The sequence below is a fragment of the Suillus subalutaceus genome (genome assembly GCF_016647625.1).
Source record: "Suillus subalutaceus strain FC151 chromosome Unknown DFJ58scaffold_48, whole genome shotgun sequence".
Taxonomy (NCBI): Eukaryota; Fungi; Basidiomycota; class Agaricomycetes; order Boletales; family Suillaceae; genus Suillus; species Suillus subalutaceus.
Window position 1 is genome coordinate 86,397 of NW_024540297.1, and position 23,636 is coordinate 110,032.

The window sequence follows — 23,636 nt, forward strand, 5'->3', positions numbered from 1 at the left end:
ATCTGTATGATGTTTTCGTCGTGGTATGTAGTTAGGTGATTTACTATACGTCCTGACAATATTTAAACCGATATCCTGGATATCTCTACTAGCACCAGTTGCTCACCCACACTTGCACCAACCGCTGGTCCTTCGCGGACACATCAAAATAACGCGTCCTATACGTTGCTTGCAACACGATCGCTGCTAGTGGGAGGATTGCGAGTAGGTAAGATTTATAGATGCATACCTAGAGAGCAGAACAGTGATATACGACACCTGTTTCACAGGACGTGTTGGACGACCTGCTTGCGCTGGCAGCAGGGGACGATCGATCTTCATGAGTAACTACCGATATTGTACAGTTTGTACCAAGCTGATAAATATAACTACCTGATAACAGATGAGTTCTGTTTTAGACGTCGATGACCTCAAGCCTGCTAGACTGCGATGTAAGATACTGAAGAGAACCTACCGCATCACAGTCCCAATTTGCGTTGAACAAATAAATCCTATCCTTATCGAGCCATATGCCCTCTAACTCGCGAACATTGAACTTCCTGTCCGATATGACCTCGACGTAAGGCAGGGATGTTGTAATTTTCAAGTTCTCCTCGGAGTCGGACGTTAAGACGGTCACTTGGATCGTAGATGGCTCTTTCACCACTCGCCCTAGGCCTTGCCTGTTTGGCACAGCTAGTGGGCTGAAGTCCATCATATGCACGTCGTACTCCGTGGGACACGTGTCTGGCGCGCCGACTGTGAATGCCTGCAAAACTCGATTTCCGCTCACGTGAACTTTGCATAGATATGGGTACCGGAAAACACGAGTATTTGAAGGGCCCCAAAAATCCCATGGTATTGGCGTCGTCGCAACAATTCCGTCAAGGTCAAAGAAAATCCTCGTGGAAATGATGAAGACTAGAGTAGTGGGATAGGATGAGGTAAAGCATAGTAGTCGATGTGTAGGATCTGAGGTGTGCATCGTTTGTTGAGTTTGCATCTGCAGCTGAGAGCTACTATGCTCAATATCATCCACCGGAAGATGGCACTGTACATCCGACAATGGAAGGGGCGCCTGGAAACACGCCAGAAATTGTGGCGTCTGGGACACATCCTCGATTGAATAAAGCTTCAAATAGTCGGTGACAACAAGTAACCTATTGTTTCCGAGGAAACAAAAATCGATCGAGTCTTCGAATGGGTATGGTACTGTGTCGCTGAGGACACTCTAAATTTTAAGGATCAACTGTCAGGTAATTCAACGATTTCGGATCAAAGCTTACGCTCGATATCGTCGAGTTTTTCCAGTCCCAAATCTGCAGGTGGCAGACAGACTCAGGGCGATCCCCTGTTCCATCCACCACCAAAGTGCGCTGCAAAGCGATATGCCTTCCACAACCTTTGAGCTTCGCACACATTGTTTCAATGCGGTCAACGTTGTCGTCGTATCCGGCCGGGCCCGATACAATTAGGGTTCGTCCAGCGGCTTCGGGGTGAACACTATCACCGTCCAGAGTTCTAAGGTCAATAGAGACCATTTCATTCGATTCGAGAGGATCATCCTCGTCAGGAACAGAATATACGATGGCGATCAGGTTTTGTGCTGGGTCCATCAATACATCCAGGGTGGTTGAGTAGGGCACCAAACATAAGGTTCCTGCAGACCAGTAACGTTCGATTGTTCGTTGTGAGGGCTTCGGTAGTATTGGAATGATCGTAGCCAGGTCTCCACCTTCATCCCTCAAGTAGAGATGCCCATCAGTGACGAGCTTTTTCTTAGCATACAAGTCTTCTGGTAAGCTGATTGTTTTGAAAGAGTGCATATCAAACTTGAACCATGCGTGGGCCCTGTCCCTCAAGGTCTGTAGGCGGTTGGAAGTAGGGGTGCGGTTGCCCGTGTTGGGGACAGCGAGCAACCGTTGGCCACTGAGTTCGATGATGTACTGAAGCTCAGAGGAGGACATGTACGTCTGGCGAAGAGCCTTACATACCTGCAAGAGCATTATCAGCATATAAGTTCATGTAGGTCGACACGATCATAAATTGATCTTGTGACTCACAGATGTACAACGAAGAATATCTCGGCAAGGAAGGAAGGTCAGAATGTAGAAATGGAGTTCTTCAGCAAGAGACAAGAGCCCTGCTTCGGGTTTCATTTCGTGGTCAACACTCTTCACAAGTAGCAGAGTAAGACTCAACTGTATACGTGCACGTGGCAGCTTGCAAGCTTTAATGAAATCAGTGTACCACTGTACCAGCGCTCGCGCTGATGACCGCCGGCCTCCGAGCTTGATGGGTGATTCGGAACTAGTAGTCAAATAAAGGAAGATAAACATTCCGCAAAATTGTTAACTCTGCGCTTTGACTCACGGTGCAGAAGCTTCTTCAAGTTCGTGCAGCCTATTACGCCCTCCCAAGCTTAAGCACTTAAGCTTGACTGACCAGGGTAGCTATTTTGACGCGGTCCTGCTGTGCCCGACGCGGTCGTCACGCGGCTGTGACGCGGCATTCATGCGGCGCTGACCCAGTGACTACTAAAGTGTTTAACACAACTTGCATGTGTCCTCAGGCTAATAGGCTACTATAGCGAACAAAATCTCCCGCGTATTATTCGTTCTGTCTTGCTATCATGATGCATGGGCGGCAAAGCCACGAGTTAATTGATGAGTCAACAAGTCCTCACCGCAGCCTCATGTCCTTCAGTGAACTTCCATACCTTTGAAATTTATAAATCTCAAGCAGCTTTATAGTCTTCATCAGAGTTGTTTCGTTTCACAGCACATCGCCGCCGAACAGACTCACTACCCATTGCACTGCCCCAAAAATCGTGTTACAACTTACAAGTCAGCCTTTCCACGACTCCCGAGTTGTTACGTCCCGTCTCACAGCTTGTGACGCCATTTCTCGATGAGTTACGATCAATGTCAGGCTCTTCATCTTTCAATGTTCCGTCTCTCACTTGCTGACTTCTTCCACAGTCAGTAGTGATGCTCGTTTACCTGAAGGAACTTGGGACAGGCTGTCCCAGGTCGCTGTTAAGGGTGCTGAGTATGACTCCCGCGAACGCCAGCCCCATCCGAAGTGTTTGGAAGGAACACGGGTGGACCTTCTAAATTACCTCCACGGATTATTAGACAGTAAAGAGCAGAATCGACTCATTTGGTTGCATGGGACGGCGGGTGTCGGGAAGTCTGCAGTCGCGTTCACTGTAGCTGAAAGGATGAGAAGTTTGAAAGTGATAGAGCAGACGAATATCGAGACGCGGCTTGCGGGCACGTTCTTTTTCTCGCGCAAGCACACCAACTGCTCCATGACTGGATTTTTTTTTGCGACGCTCGCATACCAGCTTGCCTGCAATTTCCCCAGCGTTCGGGAGGATTTGAACAGAGCCATCCGTCAGAATCCTGCTCTTCTGGACCCTAATAAATCTCTTCGCGACCAGATGGAGGGACTCTTTCTGAAACCTCTGCGGAGACTCCAAATCAGACTGCGCGGGTGTCCGCCTTTCGCGTTTGTTGTTGATGCTCTTGACGAATGCATGTCCGAAACCGAGGTTGCCGATCTCATCTCCCTCCTAGGCCGAGCTCTTCGGGAACCAGATCTTCCCGTGATCCACATCCTCCTCACGAGTCGCTCGAAAGATCATATCCACGACGCTATGCAGGGAGGAGGCGTACGCCCCCTGGTGTGGGAGATACCAGTCAAAATAACTGGAGAGGGTGTCGCTGCGATCATCTCGTTAGATGGTGCGGACGTTGACAGTGACATCTATATCGTCCTCGAACACTCCTTCAGAAAGCTGCGAGCTCGATGTTCATCTTTCCCGCAGCCAACGACGGATCAACTTGCTCGGCTGGCAAGTCGAGCAGGCAGACGTTTCATTGTGGCATCTACAGTGATGAAGTTTATAGATGACGGATACCATGATCCTCGCGATCGATTTCAGCTACTGCTCGAGTTCACGAGCGAGCTGCTACCAGGAACAGAGGTATATAAATTATATGATCGTATCCTCGCCACTTGCACCGACCCTGCGCGGGCATACCTACACTTGTCCGTTGTTGCCGCTCTTGCGGATCCTCTACCGATTCGACAGATCTCGGAACTTCTAGGTCCTGGTGAGGGCAGGGATGTCGAGACAGCGTTGGTACAACTACGATCTGTGATAGATATCCCTACAGACGACAGCCCAGTTAACATCTATCACTCGTCCGTTCGTGACTACGTTTCCGACCCTTCACACTGCAACCTCCCCGAAGTACAACATATCGGATACCCCCACTCCCTACTTGCTCAATCCTCTTTCCGCTTGATGATACGAGCCCTTCCAGCAAGCACGGCCCTGCTGGACGCTCTATCAGAATTGAAGAGGCGGAGCCAAGCCATGCCACCCCACGACTTACAGAGCTTAAAGCAGTCATTGTCCTTCATCGTGCAGCCGCCGGAGCCACTGAAAGCTCTTATGGGCCTGCTATGGCTTCAAGGAGTTCACAGTCCATATTTTCAATGCTGGCTGGAGACCCCAGATGGGCATTTTTGGCTGCAGAATGAGAGGGGGAGAGACTGGCTATCGACGCAGGAGGGGAAGGACTGGTTGCAGACTCAGGGAGGGAAGGACTGGCTTCAGACATGGAGGGGGAAATACTGGTTGCAGACGACGGACGGACAAGATTGGCTGCAGACGATGGGTGGGTCAGACTGGCTGCAGACCCAAAGTGGAGGAGATTGGCTGCGGACCCTGAGCGGCTTGGACTGGCTGCAGGATCTCATCATCAAGCGGACGGAGCTTCGCCGGCTGCGGGACGAGGGTTACCTCCCGCAGATCGTAGACATCGATTTGGATGAGGATGACTATGACAATGAAGATCATTTCGACGAGAATCACCAGGACATCGAGACTCACTTCGACGAGGATTACTGGGACGATGAGGTTCAATTCGACGACGGTCGTTGGGACAACGAGGATTGCTGGGGTGATAATGATCCCTTCGACGACGGTCGTTGGGACAATGGGGATTGCTGCGGCGATGAGAATTACTGGGACAACGAGGATCTTTGGGACAATGAGAATTGTTTCGACGAGAGTCGATGGAACGACGATGATTGTTTCGACGACGATCACTGGGATAACGAAGATTGCTTTGACGAGGATCCCGGCGACCACAATCATCATTTTAACGAGGATACCTCCCATGACTTGCTGCAAGACTTTGAGTATCGTTGGCCGGATGATGAAGAAGATCCTTGGCTGCAGACACCGATTGGACGACAATGGCTGGCCCAGGTCGGGAAAAAGTGGCTGGAGACCTGGGTCGGGAAAAAGTGGCTGCAGATCCGGGCTGGGCAACAGTGGTTGCAGATCCGGAATGGGCGAGAGTGGCTGCGAAGTCGAGGTGGGAGAGAGTGGCTACAAAGTCAAGGTGGGCGAGAGTGGCTACAGACCGAAGGCGGTCAGGACTGGCTGCTGATCGAAGATGGGTACGATTGGCTGCAGAGCCAGAATGGACGAGAGTGGCTGCAGACCCAGGCTGCACGCGACTGGCTGCGGACAGAGAGCAGGCGAGAATGGCTACAGACAGAGAGCGGGCGAGAGTGGCTGCAAACCATGGGAGGGCGAGAATGGCTGCAGACGCCCCATGGTCAAGCATGGCAGTCGACTCCTGCAGAAGATTTCTCGGGTACCTTGGAAGCAATCAATGAGCACACCGCCGTCTCAGAATTTCATTCACTACCAGCTTTTCAAGTCATCCAGCAATTCAAGAGCTTGCCAGATGTCTTGATATTTCCGGTGTTCCTAGCGTTAAGTCATCAAGATCGTTCCATCTCCGCATCACCGCAAGGTCGCTTTCCACTAGACATGGAAATCATCCATGCCATGACAGCCTTTGTCGACTTCGCAAAAGATGCACTGCACCAAAGTCGATCGGCTTCCGATGCTCTCAAGTATGCCTGCGACAACTGGGTCGTCCATCTCTCGCGAGCTCAGACTCCGTGGGAGGATACGCTTAACCATTTGTTCAAAGCTTTCTGGACTCGTTATCTTCTCCCCTGGCTCGAAATGCAGTGGTGTTTGAAGGGCCTGCGGTCCTGCCTCTTTGTGTTGTCCGAAGGGCAGAAATATGCATTAGCGTATGTACTTCCAATGATCCTCGTAACTCAGTACCTGACTCGCGCACATAGGAACGTCTTCTCCCAGTTCCAGGGTCATTAGTCTGGATTCAGCTCACAGTTCATGGGACAACACGCTCAATCACTTGTCTAAGTCTTTCCAGAGTCGCCATCTGCTCTGCTGGCTCGAAAAGCGGTGTTTTATTAAAGGGCCTCCAGTCTTGCCTTGCTATTTTATTCGAAGCGCAGAATTTTGCTTTACCTGAAGTATGGGAATCTCGCGAAGGTGAGTGTTTTTCCAATGATGTTCACAACTCAGAAACTGACCTGCGCACGTGAGTAGGAACATCATCAATAAGAAAGCAGTCGATAGTATCTATTTTTCTTGCACGGCAGATCCCACCCTTCCAGTTCCTTGCAGTTGGCTAAGGCGGGACTTCATTCCGTTTTTGAGGGTTTCGATAGTTTGTTGGGGAATAGCTTGACAGTGCGTTAATAAGTTGTGACTTGTTGTAAATTAAAGCGAGTACCGATGCGCAGTTCATCTCGTGCATGTAGTTTATTCATCTATGCACATGAATGTTGGATATCTAGTACCATTTGTGAAGTACATGGTTGCGTCCGCTGAGGCATTGATTCAGAGCACATTCCATGAAGATTGGTACGGATCTCGACCCGTCGGTGGTTGTCCTGTCACAATGGTGTGCTTCTGAAGTTCTAAACATATTGTAGGGCACACCTCTTGGGACTAGATTGGTTGACGCGGCTTGACTTGCGTTGTTTTTATTGTTTCATCACATAGGCTAGATCCACACTCGCGGTATTGGAAGCGATAAAGTACCAACCAAGCGAACGCTTTTGTTTGTACGACTACAATTTAACTACTGCTCCGCGTTTGTGCATTGTCCATCAAGATCTTGTTCAATCCATCACGGCGCAGACAATTCTCAAACTTGAAGCTCTTCGCAATTTCATCCAGTTCTGCCTCGCTCTTTCCACGGAAATGTTCTGCCCATTCCTTGACAAGATACTCGGTTACTAGTATACTGCGGGACAAGCGACCAACGCGATCGGAGAGTTTCCAGACTGGGAACGGATATAGGTTCTGGTTCTCCTGCGGTATCTCTTCTGTGATATGATTGATAAGAGGTTGATATATGTGCTGGACTTGAGCGGTATCAGCACCCCAAGCGTCCACAGCGAGACGATGTTTCTTCGCCAGGAAGTCCTTCAGTAGACCATGTACGAAGTTTCCTGTGAAACGTAAACCATGCCCTGGAATCCGATATCCTTGTACAACCAGATCGACCAGCTCAGACGATCCTGGTGTTGAGTCAGCCAGGAGTAAGAGACGGTATTCAGTGCCGATGTACCTGATTGTAGATGGCCAACTGGTCTTTGAGAACCTTGTACCGTCTTTCATTGATGGCGTCTGTAGCAAGGCCATCATATTGCCTCCTAGCATAGACTGGGCCCCATTCACCGTTCCAGACACAAAGGCCGTGCTGGTCCATCCATTCCCTCTTCCTCTCGTAGCTTTTCTTCATTCTCTGTCGTTGTTCGTCAGAGCTGACATAGTCCTCTGGACTAGCAGGGAAGCCGTATACGCTGTAGTCTGTAGTCTCTATAAGATGGAATCATGGAAACAGTGACTTAGAGTATACCGTGGATTGAGTATGCGGTGTTCTGCCACTTCTTGTGCATGTCACCGAAATGTGAGAAGTCACTTGCAAATGTGTTTCCGTCGAAAAAAATGATATGCTCTGTGTCGACCGAGCGGATGGCGTCGTGGACTTGGTCGTAGAACTTGATTACAGCGGTATGCGTGGGGTCAGTGGGTTCGTTAAGTGGGTTGTAGCCAGCAATCCACTTGTTGTTAGCATAGTGCTTAGCAAGTTCTTTCCAGAGCCAGATTGTGCGGTCTTGGAAGTCTTTGTGTAACCAGAAATTTGCGATGTGCGTGCCAGCATCACAGTGCCAAGCGGTGTTTTGACCGCCTGCAGCAGCGTGCAGATCGAGAATGGTGTAAATGCCTTGCTGGGCACAGAGGTCAATCACACGGTCAAGGTGCTTGAAACCCTCCTCTTTCAAGGTACGGGGATTCAAATCATCTGATCGACTCCATAAGTTCGACGAATCACGAAAAATCGGGGCACGTGCGTACCTTCGAAGTGCCTGTAGTTGAAGGGTAGCCGAATGCAATTGAGTCCAAGACTCTTGAAGAACTTGGCGTCTTCCTCCTGGAAGAAGTACTCCAGGAACTTGGCTTGCCCATCAGAAGCAGGAACAATACTGTAGACATTAATCATATCAACTCACCTTATCGAAGAAAAACCCTGATTTGATAGGTCCTACGACCTCAGCGAGAGCAGTACGGATCTGGAATTCGCAGCCTGGGTATCCAGAAATGAAGTTTTCCATGCTATCAGAGGGAGAAAGATCAAGATACGTAAATGTGTTCGGAAAGCATAACAACCTACTTCATCCATCCTCCGAGACCTGCTCCCCTGAGGACGACCTCTTTGCCATCTCCATTGACGACCTTTGTTCCAGAAACTTTCAGATAAGAAGACATAGCAAAGGAGATGTGCAGCACTGCATGATCTTCCTTAAGTAGTACTAACTTTAAGTAGTGGAACCAATGCTGAATGTTGCGTTAGCGGACCGCTAGAAGAGTCCACGAGATAGCAGTCCGACTATCCATGCTCCGAGGTTTATCCATGTTCCATCAATAGCAGGCTTAGGGTCCGAACCTCTTACAGCTCACATGCGTAAGTGGACTCGTGACTGGGGATTCGTGGAGAAGCAGCGGTTCCAGAATATTTCGGGATATCCGACTCGCTAACAGCTGCCGCCGGGCCCGGCGCCTGCAGATACATGTTGAGGGCGCAGCATTAGCGGGATAATAGTGATTAACAACTTTGTGTCGGATTAAGCCCTGTTGTTCTTATTGTCAGCCTCGCACACGGAAGACAATCGAAAAATGTAAACCTTTATTTCTTGAGGATAGAGATTCAGCGCTGAATGACACGCCGGGACTACGTAAGTTGCCCAAGCCATCAATAACAGCTTGGTTGGGAAAACGGCCGTCGGACTCCGTCGGACAACTACTAACATACAGTAGATTAGTATGTTCTTACGTTACACTGCTGGTACCTACTAGTTTTCGCGCAGCTGAATGGTGGCGGAGTGGTGACAGCGCACCGCACACTCCTCGACTTTTGCTTGATTTCGCATCGCAATGGTACTTCAATAAATCAAGGGCCATGATGCAGGCCCATCAATATTCATCACCGTCATGCCGATTTTGGCGATGCCAAGCGCTGAAGGTGGTATATCAACGCTAGGTCGTTATCATGATACACCCCCAACATCCCCCACTTCCTCACACCCATCCCTCGAATATGACCGTTGTCTCAAATGATTCCAGTTGGTGGCCAACAATCGATTCGAATGTGTTTCAAAGTTATTGGTCGGGTTCGTCGTATCAGTTGATGATGTGTCGATCTAACATTGACTTGTGGTTTGCAGTTGCCGCCGGCGTCGTGGTGGTATGCGATTGGGGTGAGCAAGATAGTGTTCGAAAACCGCTCATATTCTCATGATATTTCCAGTCCTAACACTCGGACAAGAGGTACGTCGGTGCTATTGCCGGAGCAGCCAACTTGCTAAGAATGGCGTTATAGATTGAACTGATCTGGGTGAGTGACAGAGTCTCATATCAGAAGAAAAGCTACAGAATACAATAAAATTTTGGCAGAGGAAACGCTGGTCTCTCATGACTATGCTGTATCTCGTTGTTCGTACCTCATGTTATACTATGGTGTAGTTGGCAAGTTGTGCTGACTGCAAAATGTTCTAGATACGCTATATTGGAATACCATATTCTTTGTATGTTTTTGAGGCCAACAAGTTGGTGCTGTACTAATACCCCATCTCTCGTTATCAGTACCAGCGTTCTGCGTATGTCTCATATGCGTTGTGTTCGATTCTTCTGACTGGCGGTACACAGCATATATGACAATGATCTCGCTGACAGATGAAGTGAGTATTTTGCAACTATCTCATTCCCATGCAATGGGTATATTCATTTGTAGGGGTAAGTGATATTCTGACCATTGAACTTTGCTCGATATGATGACCACACAGGTGTGAGTCGGAGTGTTTGATCCTAGTATGAGGTGATCACTAATTGGATATTTAGGCAATATTTTGGGCTACACAACAAATGGGACAAATGTGGTCATACCTGCCATGCTGGGCGGTGAGTTGCGATACCTCAGTGATATTGACTCGACTGAAATATGATGCAAGTCATCATAATTTCTCGGTTGCATGCCATGTATCACGGATCTAGGATGATACTTATCTTCCTTGTTATTATCTTCTTGGTTGTAAACATCGCCTGCGCAGTAATCATGGCAATAGTACTCAGGCATTCTGTAGGGGGTAAGCTTTACTTGTTGATTTGAAGAACACAACTCATTGGACGAACACCAGAGGAGCTGATACTCTCTGGAATGTATATGTGCAATATTGAATATGAGGGGGATGTCCAGCTCCTAGTTTCAATGCTTTGGATGCTCAACACTGTTTGGGAGGTCCTCGTACTGTGTCTTTCAGTCTGGGTTGCTTCAAAACACTTCTGTGACCTGCGACGACTCGGCCCATCGACAAGATCGACCATCGGGGACTGTTTCAGAGTGCTGATAAAATCTCACGTACTTTATTTTGCAAGGTGAGCTTGTAATGTGAATGTCCTCTTTTTCTGCTCAAGTTCCGCACGTCCTAGCTTTGTTTGTGTCTCTTGCATTCAGCTTGGTCTTCTCTTTTCCGACATCTTGGTGCGCCGACCTGTCGCTGACATCTGCTCGTAACACTACTCATCATTTTTGTAGAATTCAAATTCTATGGGAGCTCAGATACTCTATGGAGCTATTCAAATTTTAGTTAGCGTACAGATGTTTGTGCTGGGACCACGACTCATCCTCAGCGTTCGAGAATATCACGCCAAAATCCTGGCCGATTCCGACGCAGAAACTAGCATAAATTTGATTGTCTTCCAGGAGCATGTACATGTACCGACTAGCAGTATTGTGTAGAGATGTTTACCGAGTGTTCTGTATGGGGGACATATTTGATTGAGGATCGGTCGTGGTGTTTATTTAAGTTGTGCTGTTTCACAGTATATTCAAGACGAGATTTAATTAGACCCCCATTTCTTGTTGTGTCACTACTGTAAGTCAGAGAACTGCCTGCTCACACTTGCACCGATGAAATTATCCGGAATGTCTAGCAACCGACCCAGTCCTTGATACCCAGACAACTGATTCTACATGTTTGTGGAGTTCCGCTGGCTGGGCACAAAGATGGCTGATAGTTCATTAATCTCAGACGCGTTTTCATCCATCTGGGTCACGGAGAAGAAAAAGGAATGAATCGCGCAGACTCGTTGTTCGACTCTCCAGATACTCACCACAGCATGGGACCCAGGTCCCAGGAGGTCGCCGCATCGTGTCTCGCGGTCTGGATTTCTGTAAAACACTTTCGTGAATTGCGATAGCATTCTTCAGGAGGAATTACTGGGGACTGCTTCGTGGTACTCATGTCATTTACTTTGCGAGGTAAGCTGATAATGTGACGGTGTCCTGTTTTTCTATTGATGTTATTTGAATCGCTAGCTTTATTATTGTTTCTTGCCCAGCGATCTCGACGCCAGTATGCCGAATTCTTCTTACTACCTCTATATGCTACCACAGTTCATCGTCTCATATTCCCCAAACGTACTACGTCAACATACGGCGTATGCAAGTACAAATTTTAGATTCCGACGCTGTTTGCAAGTTACAGACTCCACACTTGCATGTAAACTTGCCGTTGCAAATACGCTCTAATCCCAATCCCGAACAGACGTTAGTAAGTATGTTGAGACTTCAAATCGACAAAGTGTGTCTATTATTAGACTCAGACTTAAGATAAAGTAGCTGATATGATTTCACCTGGCCAGAAGGAAACCTTGGCACATCAAGTCTGCGCTTCTTCCGTGGTTGACCGGTACCTCCGGTCACTCGTTTCAATTCCTATCGGCTTTTTATTACTCCACACCCATAATACCTATGGTGCAGGAAGGGGTCACTAGTCACTAAGTTTCTGTTGCGTTTCTAGTCTGCATACGAGACTCGGCCTCGGGTGCGTTGCTCAATGCTCATACTAATACTTTTTCATCCCATTCGCCCATCACCTCACTCGCAATCTCACCCTACCCAACACTTCGTATCCTAATGCCTATATCAATTCCTCCTCTGCAATCCCGACCAGCCCCAATGCCTGCAGTTCGGCGTGTTCCCATATATACCAACACCAACACCATTTGCACCTCTGTTCAAATAGTACTCCGATACTCGGGACCTGCTCCGTAAGCATAACCATCTGTACAAATACGAGTTCAGTCGGACCGCCTGCGCTCGCACGTTTCTCACTATTCGTCCTCATTATCCCAATTCGAATGTGAGTGATGGCCCCTGGCAGTACTGGATCCGCTTGGGAACCTGATCAACGAGCCACGGTCCTGCTAGAGGTATTCTGTGCGTAGGAGCAGCTAGGATGCACAAGGGTGCTGAAAGGGTCGACAGGCGCCACTTCAGTGGTTGAGTACTTTTGGAAACAGCCATCTTTCAGCGATGGCATCAGGAACGAACAGACTTCCACGATTCGGGACGATCTTGACAAGGCTGGTGAGATTGAGTACGTGAACATCAGCGTTAGGGAGAGTTCTCTACTCATAGTTCGCCAAAAGCTTTTGTATGACCTACTTCGCAACTTACATAAATAAGTACCACGACAAAAATCTGGAATAAATAAAATAAATTCTCCCGCTCCCTGTGCCCTTCGCAAATCAATCATATCGAGCATCCCCTGTGCTACACACTACTACTGGTTGACACATGGACGTGCTCCTGAAAAGCAATTGAAGCCATAGCGGTTGCTGTATCAGAGTTGGCCACGAGCTCAGCGTGATATTCTCGAACACCGAGGATCAGGCGTGGTCCTAGCACAAACAGCTCCACGAACTTGAATATCTGACTGAGACCAAGATAAATCTGACTGTCCAGGGAGTATATGTCCTATAAAAATGACGAATCATGGTTACATGTAGAGGTCGGTGACAGATCGGCGTACCACTGAGAGTGTTGGAGAGAATTCACCGATCTCGAAGCAAGAGATAGCCAGAAAACTGGCACGCGCAAAACTTCAGCAGGACAAGAAAAATACATTCACATTATGAGCTCACCTTGCAAAATAACTAACGTGAGTTTGCATTAGCACCACAAAACAGTCTCCGATAATACCACTTGTTGAGTGTTGTCGCAGTTCACGGAAGTGTTTTACAGCAATCCACACCGCGAGACACAGTGCAAGGACCTCCCATACAGTGCCAAGTATCCAAGTCATGACAGTCAAAATTTGGACTTCTCCCACATAGGAAATCGTGCACTGATAGGTGCCGGAGAGAATGTATTCCTCTGGTATTTGTCAATGAGCCTGATGCACTCAAATATTTCATACATAATTAAAGCTTACCCCCTGAAATCTGCATCGTAAGCATTGTGGCCATCACTGCGTTGGCGATTCTGATGGCCAGAAAGATGACAACGAGAAATATCAGCACCTTTCTGGATCGCTGATACATGGCATGCAACCGAGTGATCATGATGACTTGTATGATGTTTCAGCCAAGTCAATGTCACGGAGGCGTATAGCTCACCGCCCAGTATTACGTCTACAACGTCACCCGTCCAATCATATACGTCATATATGACAAGGCCTGACAAATCCAGCAACAATAGTTATCAACTTCGGAAGATCACAGGCTCGAAACAAACTCACAACTGGGAGTCGTTATGTTGAATCAACAAGTTGTTCGAGAATCTCACTCACCCCTGCATGGTAATTCAGTTGTTTGGACAAGAATGGAAAGCATCGGTGTAAAATACTCACTGCATCTGTCATCGAAATAGTTGGAACATTGTCTGTATGCCGCCCGTCACAAGAATGGAACATAGTCTATGCGAGGAGACATACCTAACATCATCAGCCTATTGTGAGAGATGGTAATGAGCGCAACATCAATGGCTTAAACCTCCAAACGTACACAGCATATCCTATTCCAGCATAGCGCACCTAGGATAGTCAGCAAAACTTTGACTCGCTAAGCATAAATATTGAAAGACAAGGTACATACACTGAGATAGAGAAAGGTCATCAAGGACCAGCGTTGTCTCTGCCACGAGCAAGTTGTATTTTCACATCGTTCTTTTGATGTGGAAGTCCGCTCACCCAGATCAGTTCAACCTATAACACAATTCTAAGCGAGTTGGCTGCCCCAGTAATGGATCGACGTACCTCTTTTCCAAACGTAAGCACTGAGAATACCATAAGGATATCAGTGGCCTTTTCATACTTAGTCTTGCTCACCCCAATCGTACATTACCCCGACAGAGGCAGCAACTGCAAAAAATGCACCCAAGGTTAATTGTATCGTCAACGTCGTCATGTAGCTGACTCCCCACGAACCTGTAAAATAGCTGAAAATAAAGTTCGCATTGATGACTGGCCACCAAATTGGACCATTCGAGACTACAGTCATACTGTTAGAGGATGGGAGTAAGCGAGCGGGGGAACTTGGTGAACGTATAACGGTCGCATTCGTGCTTGATATACCATAATCCAGCGCTTACATTGCCAAAGTGAGGTTTGAGGAATAAATAATTCAGCATGAATTCCATTAGAAAGACAATGTGCATCCAGGGATACCGATGGGATCAACGTACAAGTCATTGGTGAGATCCCAAGCAGCGACCCGCGCGGAATGTCGGAACACCGCAAAAGATAACCTGCCAGTGCGATCATCGAAGTATTCTTTTGGTAATTGGTATTCTTGGTACAGTCGAGTGAGGGGTTCGACCTCGGCTCATCAATGACATTAAAATGGCGCCCAAGTTGACTGGTAACCTCGTGACAGACATTGTCAATTACGACGCGAACGCGGTCCACAACCTTTCTTCTAATTCATATACACGCTGATCAGTACAAATGCGACCAAAGTACATACATGCGTCGTATCCCAATTCCCTGTCATAAAACACGATCAACGTGTGTAGCGACGAGGGCAGTCATGCAAGGAAAGTGGGAAGTTGTACAAAGAACTTGAAGAAGGGGGGAAAGGCACGGTCATCCAAAAGAGGAAGGGGATTGTTGTACAACGAAAGAACGATCAAGTGAGGTGAACAGGAACGGTGGCAGTAGGAACGAAAGCGATGACTGCCGATGATCGGGCACGCTTTGAATGCGAAGTTGTTATGGCTCCAAGTTGGTGGTTCATATGTAAGCAATGGCATAATCGGATGGATGCAATGGTGAATAGATAGATGAAGGTCGTTGACAAGCTTGAGAACGAACAGCCGGTTGGGAAAGGGAGAATCAGACAGAAATTTGCCATTCATCAAATGGACATTTTCTTCCATCCATAAAAATACTCCGTCCCAAAGAGATGCAGTGATCGATATATTGATGATATCGAGAAACCGTAAAATAGGGAATGTGAACTACGCGTTTCATGGGATGAGCGAGAGTGACAGTAACCTGCTCAAGAGGAGAACGAATGAGAGTGTGGGCGTCCTAAGAAATAAAGAATGAAATATAATATACAAGGCGAGGGACATTCAAGTTATACCTCTGACGATTGGACAACGAAAAAGACCGGTCAGCTGGAGCGAAGACAGTATGCATGGATGAGGGATGAGATAGGCGGAAGAAATAGGAGGAAGTTCAAAGTGTGGTGTGGAGGCGAACAAGATGAACAGAAAAAAAAACTCGGAAACAAAGTACTGAAACCAGGTCAGTTTTCAAAAAGACGACAGGAAGAGAAGATTTGGAAATGAGACGTAACCGTGCATGCTATGAGAAGGAGTTTATAGAGTAGAAGAAAGAAAGAACATGTTGAAAGACACAGTTTGATTATTGATGACTGAAATGAAGGAATAAGTGGAGCAGAGGGATAAACGGGAGTGCAGAACGTCGAGTTGGAATTGGAGAACTTCGAATATGGGGCCGTAATGCATGTATTGAGGGAGAACGTGAACGTCCTGTTGGACGACGCAAGTTAGCAGGGTGCTGGTGTAGATGGTGTAAGTGTGCTCGTGTGTTTACAGAAAGGCTTATCCAACCATTGGGCCCTGGGGCCCACCTGAGTTCAAATTATCAGCAGCACGCGCAATCTTGTCAAGAAGGTTAGGTGAAAAAGACTCGGACAGTGAGAACCGGTAGCACGTCCTTGCAAGGTCCGCGCATTTTCGGCTAATCACTTTACAAAAACAAGATTCGTTGCATGCTGCTGACTCCTGAGGTAGTCTCCCCTAGTATAGCCAGACGATAGCCGTTCCTTGTTAGACTGGTGACCAGCCCCTCTATGAGGCAAACCGTCGATAGAGGGAGTCTGCGTTTGACGTACGGAGTTGGAAATTGCTTACGTTTGACAGCGGCTCCTCGGCACATAAGGTTTGGAACGCATATGGAGTCTGGAATTCTGAACACTGCGGGAAGTCACCCAATATAACTCAGGCTAACTGAATTTCAGTGATGCTTAGGAGCAGAATTACATCTTACTATAGTTCTGGGCCTTCCTACAGACTATAGTGATCAGTATTCATCACTATGCCAATGTTAGCGCTACAAGCACTGGACGGCGGTACATCTGGCACCAACGCTAGATCGTCACTGTTATACACCCCCAACATCCCTCACTTCCTCACCCCCATCCCTCTATGACTGTAGTCTCAAACGATCCCAGTTTGTGGCCGTTAATCAATTCGGATATCTTTTACAGCTATTGGATAGGTTCGTCGTATCAGTTGGTCGGATATTTAACATTGACTTCCGGCTGCGCAGTTGCCGCCAGCGTTGTGGTGGTATACGATTGGGGTGAGCAGAACAGTGTTCGAAACCCGCTCATATTCTCATGATATTTCCAGTCCTAACACTCGGACAAGAGGTACGTCGGTGCTATTGCCGGAGCAGCCAACTTGCTAAGAATGGCGTTATAGATTGAACTGATCTGGGTGAGTGACAGAGTCTCGTATCAGAAGAAAAGCGACAGAATACAATAAAATTTTGGCAGAGGAAACGCTGGTCTCTCATGACTATGCTGTATCTCGTTGTTCGTACCTCATGTTATACTATAGGCAAGTTGTGCTGACTGCAAAATGTTCTAGATACGCTATATTGGAATACCATATTCTTTGTATGTTTCTGAGGCCAACAAGCTGGTGCTATATTAATAGCCCACCTCTTGTTATCAGTATCAGCGTTCTGCGTATGTCTCATATGCGCTGTGTTCGATTCTTCTGACCGGCGGTACACAGCATATATGACAATGATCTCGCTGACAGGTACAGTGAGTATTCCGCAACTATTCCATTCCCATCCAATAGATACATTCATTTGCAGGGGTAAGTGATATTCTGACCATTGAACTTTGCTCGATATGATGACCACACAGGTGTGAGTCGGGGTGTTTGATACTAGTACGAGGTGATCACTAACTGGGTGTTTCAGGCCTTATTATAAGCTACACAGCAAATGGGACAAACGTGGTCATACCTGCCGTGCTGAGCGGTGAGCTGCAATATCTCAGTGATATTAACTCGACTGAAATGCGATGCAAGTCGTCATGATTTCTCGGTTGCATGCCATGTATTACGGATCTAGGATGATACTTATCTTCCTTGTTATTATCTTCTTGATTGTAAACATCGCCTGCGCAGTAATCATGGCAATAGTACTCAAGCATTCTGTAGGAGGTAAGCTTTACTTGTTGACTTAAAGAACACAACTCATTGGACGAACATCAGAGGAGCTGATACTCTCTGGAATGTATATTTGCGATGTTGAATATGAGGGGGATGTCCAGCTCCTAGTTTCGATGCTTTGGATGCTCAACACTGTTTGGGAGGTCCTCGCATTGTGTCTTTCGGTCTGGATTGCTGCGAAACACTTGTGTGACCTGCGACAACTCAGCCCATCGACAGGATCGACCATCGGGGACTGTTTCAGAGTGCTGATAAAATCTCACGTACTTTATTTTGCAAGGTGAGCTTGTAATGTGAATGTGCTTATCTTTTTCCGCTCAAGTTCCGCATGTCCTAGCTTTGTTTGTGCCTCTTGCCTCCAGCTTGGTCTTCTCTCTCCAGAGCTCTTGGTGCGCCGACCTGTCGCTAACATCCGCTTGTAGCGACTACTCATCATTTTGGTAGGATTCAAATTCTATGGCAGCTCAGATATTTTATGGTGCTCTTCAAATTTTGGCTGGCGTGCACATGTTTGTATTGGGACCACGCCTCGTCCTTAGCGTTCGAGGATATCACGCTAAGCTCGTGGCCGACTCTGACGCAGAAACTAGCATGGGTCCAATTGTCTTCCGGGAGCGTGTATATGTACCGACTACCAGTATTGTGTATGAAGATGCTTTCTGAGTGTTCAGCATGGAGGACATTTGATTGAGGATCCGTTGTGGTATTTATTTATATTATGCTGTTTCAAAGTATATTTAAGACGAGACATTGTATCACCACTGGAAGTTAGAGAACTGCCTGCCCACACTTGCACCGATGAAATTACCCGGAATGTCAACCCAGCCCTTGATTCCCAGACACCCGATCCTACGTGTTTGCGGACTTCCGGTGTCTGAGCACAGATGATGAGGAAGTGACTGTGAAGCGTGAAGCCCAAATGGCTGATAGCTTAGTCTGAGATGCGTTTTCATCCATCTGGGCCACGGAGAAGAGAAATGAATGAAAAGCGGACTCGTGGTTCAACCCTCCAGATGGACAGAGGCGGACATGAGTCCATCCCATAGTATCTTTTTTATGTCTTTGTATCGGAGACAAACGACCGTCGTGCTCCGAATTCGCTTAGGTGCTCGTTTGAGAAAACAAATTTTCGTTAGACCACTGTGCACCGCCAGGAGGCGTCTGTTCATTTCAGAGGGATCAACTGGAAACCTGTATGCGGAACGAATCAATGATGAGGAGCGATTATGATCAATTGATGATTTTAGGTATCGTGTATAGATGGCAGGAAGATGTCTTGTCGCTGACGATGTGGATGGTGGAGTCGTCTGTCTTGGGTACCTGCCGGGGGTACATATATGACACGCTGGAAGTGGCGGGTGAAAATGACCGTTTGAAGGGAGTGCCAGAAGAGGGTCGCATAGAAAGGGTTGACAACGTTGATGATCGTGGTCAGTCGAGAGAAGAGTCGGACGCATGAATGCACTGAGGCAATCAGGTAGGAGGAACTCTGCAGGGAGCGGGAGAAATCGTTTTTATTTTCTCGTTGTCGGATTCCTTCGATGGTAGAGATGCACCCTCTCGCGTCCGGAATGCCACATTCCGCACTTCCGGTGCACAAGGGAGTACATGGTCCGCATGATGCACAGCTGCAATTGTCACACTGGCACGACGCACTTCTTTCTGGAAAGTCTAAAATGTTATGCCCGCATCGCGGGTAACCGCTATGATAGCTATATTATGTACAGATTATCTCGTGCTACGTAAAAATGGGTCGTTGACATCCTCCAGAGTCGGACCGAAAGTCGGACCGTTGGTTGATGACTATGACTCAGCACGATACACTCCAAGTTCTCCTTAATTAACGCGTTAACACCCGAACTTCTTCTCGTTGGTGAGAGTACTGGCTTGTAGAACACTCTCCTCTGAAGGGTTCCTATCTATTCCTATTTGTCGACAGGCACGCGATGAAGTTCGGAAGGAAGATCACGGTGCGTTATTTTTGCGTATGGCAAACTGGTTGAAGCGAACTAGACAATCTTGCTTTGACAGACTAACCTTTATGATGAGTGGAGACCCTTCTACATCGACTACAATTTGTTGAAGCGTGAACTCAAGGTGACTCCTTCTCCAAACTGCCCGACCCATCCTCATCCGCTCTATCCGCATAGTCTCGTACCACCTCTCACAGCTGGGACGACAAAGATGAACGTGATTTCACCGCCATGCTGAATAAGGAGCTCGATAAAGTTCATGATTTCCAGAAACAAAAGGTAAAAGCGTCAAAACTCAGTTCATTCCTCTACTTCAGCTGATACTGTTCAGACCGCCGAGTTATCTTGTCGTATACGGGATGCCGAAAAAGATGTTCAAAAACTCGTCGCTCAAGAATCTTCTTCTTCTGAGCCGTCTCCCACCCATTGCTCTGACCCAGAATCGCACCAAGCACGCCCTTCGGACTATGGCCCCGATGAGGGTTCCGACGACGACGACGATATTGACGATAACCAATCTGATGCATCACTCGAAGACCTCTTTCACGGCCTTCAAGAAGAAGTCGCCACCCTCGTAGCAGATGTTCACGACTTGGCGCTGTACACCAAGTTGAATATCACTGGTTTTCTCAAAATCCTGAAGGTACGTCCATTCACGCCTCCCGCCTTATGTCAACTCACTCTTCATCTCCATAGAAACATGATGTACGTTCCCTGCATTTCGTCATGTATCATCCTTCATTATCACCGTCAGAAAATTACAAACCTTCCGCTCAAACCTACGTTTATTCAAAACTATCTTGAGGAAAGACCCTTTTATAAATACAATTGGGACGCCTTGATTGTCAAGTTATCCAAGCTCTACAACCTGGTCCGCACCCGAGGTCATCCCGTACAGGGCGATTCAAGCGCAGGCGGGAACCAGAGTGCTTTTGTACGTCAGACGACAAAGTATTGGGTAATCATCATTTTTTCTTCTTCTCAAGTCTATGTTTGTTAACTAGACAATTATAGGTGCATCCAGATAACCTCGTACCACTGAAACTGGCCATTTTGCGGCATCTACCCGTCCTTGGTCAGTGATAGTGTGCTTTTCAGTACATTAGTCGATTTACCTCTCCTTACAGTGTTCAATGCTGAGAAGGAATTCGAGCAGAAGGATGCTGGTACGTTTATTGGTTTTGAAACAGCAGAAGATGCAATGTTAACGCTTGTTGTAGCCATTACTTCAATATACTTCGACAATGAAGACCTTGAACTTTACCTCGGTCGACTAGAGAAGACAGAGGGTGCCGAAGCTATCCGTCTCCGGTGGTACGGCGACACAGGACGTCAAAACCGTCAGTATGCCCGACTTGGTTTGTGAAGGTCACTCAACGTCGTCCCTCAGATTTTCGTAGAGCGCAAGACGCACAGAGAAGACTGGACAGGTGAAAAAGTCTGTCAAGGCGCGTTTCCCGATCAAAGAACACCTGGTGAACGCATTTCTGCGAGGAGAATACACTATGGACGCGGAGCTCCAGGCGCTAGCTGACAAAGGCAAGAAGACACAAGCCGAAGTCGATTCTATGATTCAGCTTGCAAGTGAGGTTCAGTATCGTATTCTTACGAAACAGCTCCACCCGGGTATGTAAGCATACCCATCGTCTGACTTCTTCAGCTCATAAATATACTAGTCATGAGGACGTTTTACAACCGAACTGCGTTCCAGCTCCCGGGAGATCCACGTGTACGGATATCGCTTGATACGGAACTCACCATGGTTCGTGAGGACAACTGGGACGGACAAACACGTACTGGCGATAACTGGCGGCGAACCGATATTGGCATCGACCATCCCTTTGACCAGGTGGCAGCGGATGATAAGGAACTTTTCAAGTGAGTCTCTATTGTTGAGCTGATTCTATCGCACGTTCACGCCCTTTGAAGGTATGGCGTTTTGGAAGTCAAGCTTCAGACTCAGTTCGGACAAGAGCCTCCCAAGTGGGTTACGGATCTCGTCCAGTCATATCTTGTCGAAGCTGTTCCCAAGTTCAGGTATGATCCTCACCTCACCCACAAGGTGGTTCCATCTCACTCACGGAGTGCCGCTAGCAAATTTATCCATGGCTGCGCTACCTTACTGCCGAATCGCGTAGATCTCGTGCCATTCTGGCTGCCCCAAAGTAAGCGGATGAACTTACCTCCAACGTGTCATACTTACCTGACATCATTCACAGTGGAAACCGACATCCTCAAACCCAATACGGGATATCTTACAGTTGAGCGCCCCATGAAGAACACCCCAGATCTTCAGTCCGGTCTCTTCTCGCCCATCTCGCCGGTTTCGCCGGTACCCTCCTATGTTGAGCCAGTCTCGGAGGGCGAAGACGATGAAGAGATGGACTTGGCGCCTGCTAGAGATGAGGACCGGCGCACGGGGCTGCCCCAGGAGGACGTTGCGGCTGCTATCGCATTTCGTGAGAAGTCTCTCAAGGAACGCGACCGTACATCTCAGTTCAACGGGAGTAGCAGCACTCCTGAAGAGGTATGTGATGAGCGCACGCCATTATTGAAGCTGCCGCGGCCGCCGAGTGTGTCGATCGACCCGCTTGCGCCGTCTTCTGCGTTTGATGAGAGTCTGCGGGAGCGTTTACAGGCGAATAAAAATGCGCCGCCACGTGCGCAGGATGGTGAGGTGCGGGAGGCTGTAGGCCTGGATGAGGAAAACCTGCGGGAGGAAGAGCGTTTACTGGTGAGAGACTGGAGTGCGCCGTCCGGCAAGCGGATTGCAGTGCCTGTCCGTATCGAGCCCAAAGTGTATTTTGCAAACGAGCGTACCTTTTTGGTATTTTTTTTTCCGTTAGATGGTTGAGTCTGTCTACTGATGTTTATTTTACCAGAAATGGCTGAGCTTTGCGGTGCTCATCGGCTCTATCGCTACGACGCTACTGAACTTCGTACCTGCAGACGATCCGCGGGGCCTGATCAGTGCTGCGCTATTCACTCTAGCTGCGCTGTTCGCTATTGCCTACTCAGCTATCATCTTCGTGTACCGAGCGCTTCGTCTGCGTGCGCGATCGGCGGAAGGGCTTTATTATGACAAGTATGGGCCGACTATTCTTTGCTTTGTGCTGTTGGCTGCGCTGGGGACCAACATTGGGTTGAGGGTGGCAGATATGTGGTGATGACATGGGGATACGTTGTATTTTCGAGCGTTGGACACTGATATATAGCCGATTTGAGGGAATTGATTCCCTCTTTAAGGACTGCGTATGGGAGATTAGGCAACTCATTTTTGTTATTTTGGTGCTGACTGACGTGAATTCGACCGAGTGACGGTAATTCTATGTGAATCCATGTCGCTCCCGACTGCGGCCTGAGACATTTGATGGAGGCATATGGTAAGCTTGACATGTGACAGCTCGTCCAATGAGGTATTTACGCGATTCGATGATGGGGAGATTGCTTGATCCGGACTGTGCTAAGCTCAACAAGACCATACACAAGAAATCTATATAAGCAGCCATTAACCTCCAGATTGAAACCATCATCATCTTATTACAACATGTTCACCGTAAGTCTTGCTTCATCCATCACATTATTTCGTTATCTTATCTCGATCAGGTCACCGAAGTCCCTGTCTCTAACAACAACTGTGGCTCGTCGACCTGCTCGTGCGGCGCATCGTAAGTCTCACTCTTCGTACGGCGCCTAGGTCTTATTG

The 23,636-nt window shown here is 47.8% G+C and overlaps 4 protein-coding genes across 4 annotated transcripts; 1 reads left to right on the forward strand and 3 right to left on the reverse strand.

Annotated features, from left to right (window-relative positions):
• Nucleotides 1-275: 275 nt before the first annotated feature.
• DFJ58DRAFT_786117 (uncharacterized protein) lies at nt 276-2,105 on the reverse strand. The gene is made up of 3 exons (XM_041390071.1): nt 2,043-2,105; nt 1,266-1,973; nt 276-1,210 (listed from the first exon to the last, which is right to left on the reverse strand). Exons 2-3 carry the CDS (start codon nt 1,944-1,946, stop codon nt 395-397), a joined length of 1,497 nt encoding a protein of 498 aa, XP_041244262.1. The 5' UTR covers nt 1,947-1,973; nt 2,043-2,105; the 3' UTR covers nt 276-394.
• A 4,862-nt stretch (nt 2,106-6,967) lies between these two features.
• On the reverse strand, nt 6,968-8,665 carry DFJ58DRAFT_727530 (glycoside hydrolase family 5 protein; the record flags this gene model as incomplete). The annotated part of the gene is made up of 7 exons (XM_041385481.1): nt 6,968-7,303; nt 7,360-7,413; nt 7,464-7,705; nt 7,755-8,201; nt 8,255-8,351; nt 8,410-8,512; nt 8,571-8,665. The coding sequence occupies 7 exons, from the start codon at nt 8,663-8,665 to the stop codon at nt 6,968-6,970; spliced, it is 1,374 nt and encodes a 457-aa protein (XP_041244263.1).
• Nucleotides 8,666-12,821: 4,156 nt separating this feature from the next.
• Nucleotides 12,822-14,733, reverse strand: DFJ58DRAFT_356321 (uncharacterized protein). Its single transcript, XM_041380002.1, has 12 exons — nt 14,665-14,733; nt 14,494-14,598; nt 14,428-14,442; nt 14,333-14,371; nt 14,243-14,271; nt 14,173-14,186; nt 14,085-14,120; nt 13,856-13,915; nt 13,672-13,806; nt 13,382-13,613; nt 13,270-13,324; nt 12,822-13,214 (listed from the first exon to the last, which is right to left on the reverse strand). The coding sequence occupies exons 2-12, from the start codon at nt 14,524-14,526 to the stop codon at nt 13,011-13,013; spliced, it is 852 nt and encodes a 283-aa protein (XP_041244264.1). The 5' UTR covers nt 14,527-14,598; nt 14,665-14,733; the 3' UTR covers nt 12,822-13,010.
• A 5,028-nt stretch (nt 14,734-19,761) lies between these two features.
• On the forward strand, nt 19,762-23,241 carry DFJ58DRAFT_786171 (SPX-domain-containing protein). Its single transcript, XM_041390072.1, has 15 exons — nt 19,762-19,927; nt 19,989-20,054; nt 20,108-20,209; nt 20,262-20,573; nt 20,685-20,888; nt 20,945-21,005; nt 21,058-21,096; nt 21,151-21,274; nt 21,299-21,360; nt 21,398-21,556; nt 21,607-21,808; nt 21,860-21,967; nt 22,025-22,095; nt 22,150-22,757; nt 22,813-23,241. The coding sequence occupies exons 1-15, from the start codon at nt 19,904-19,906 to the stop codon at nt 23,095-23,097; spliced, it is 2,427 nt and encodes an 808-aa protein (XP_041244265.1). The 5' UTR covers nt 19,762-19,903; the 3' UTR covers nt 23,098-23,241.
• The last annotated feature ends 395 nt before the right edge of the window (nt 23,242-23,636 follow it).

Bases quoted from the DNA above. Each gene is read 5' to 3' on its own strand.
- DFJ58DRAFT_786117 (XM_041390071.1), bottom strand. From the start codon at position 1,946: ATGTCCTCCTCTGAGCTTCAGTACATCATCGAACTCAGTGGCCAACGG. The intron at 1,211-1,265 runs GTAAGCTTTGAT...CTTAAAATTTAG, and splicing joins AAAACTCGACGATATCGAGC to AGTGTCCTCAGCGACACAGT.
- DFJ58DRAFT_356321 (XM_041380002.1), bottom strand. From the start codon at position 14,526: ATGGTATTCTCAGTGCTTACGTTTGGAAAAGAG. The intron at 13,807-13,855 runs GTGAGCTATACG...ACATCATACAAG, and splicing joins TGTAGACGTAATACTGGGCG to TCATCATGATCACTCGGTTG. The intron at 13,614-13,671 runs GTAAGCTTTAAT...GACAAATACCAG, and splicing joins TACGATGCAGATTTCAGGGG to AGGAATACATTCTCTCCGGC.
- DFJ58DRAFT_786171 (XM_041390072.1), top strand. From the start codon at position 19,904: ATGAAGTTCGGAAGGAAGATCACG. The intron at 21,557-21,606 runs GTATGTAAGCAT...TAAATATACTAG, and splicing joins TACGAAACAGCTCCACCCGG to TCATGAGGACGTTTTACAAC. The intron at 22,758-22,812 runs GTATTTTTTTTT...TTATTTTACCAG, and splicing joins CAAACGAGCGTACCTTTTTG to AAATGGCTGAGCTTTGCGGT.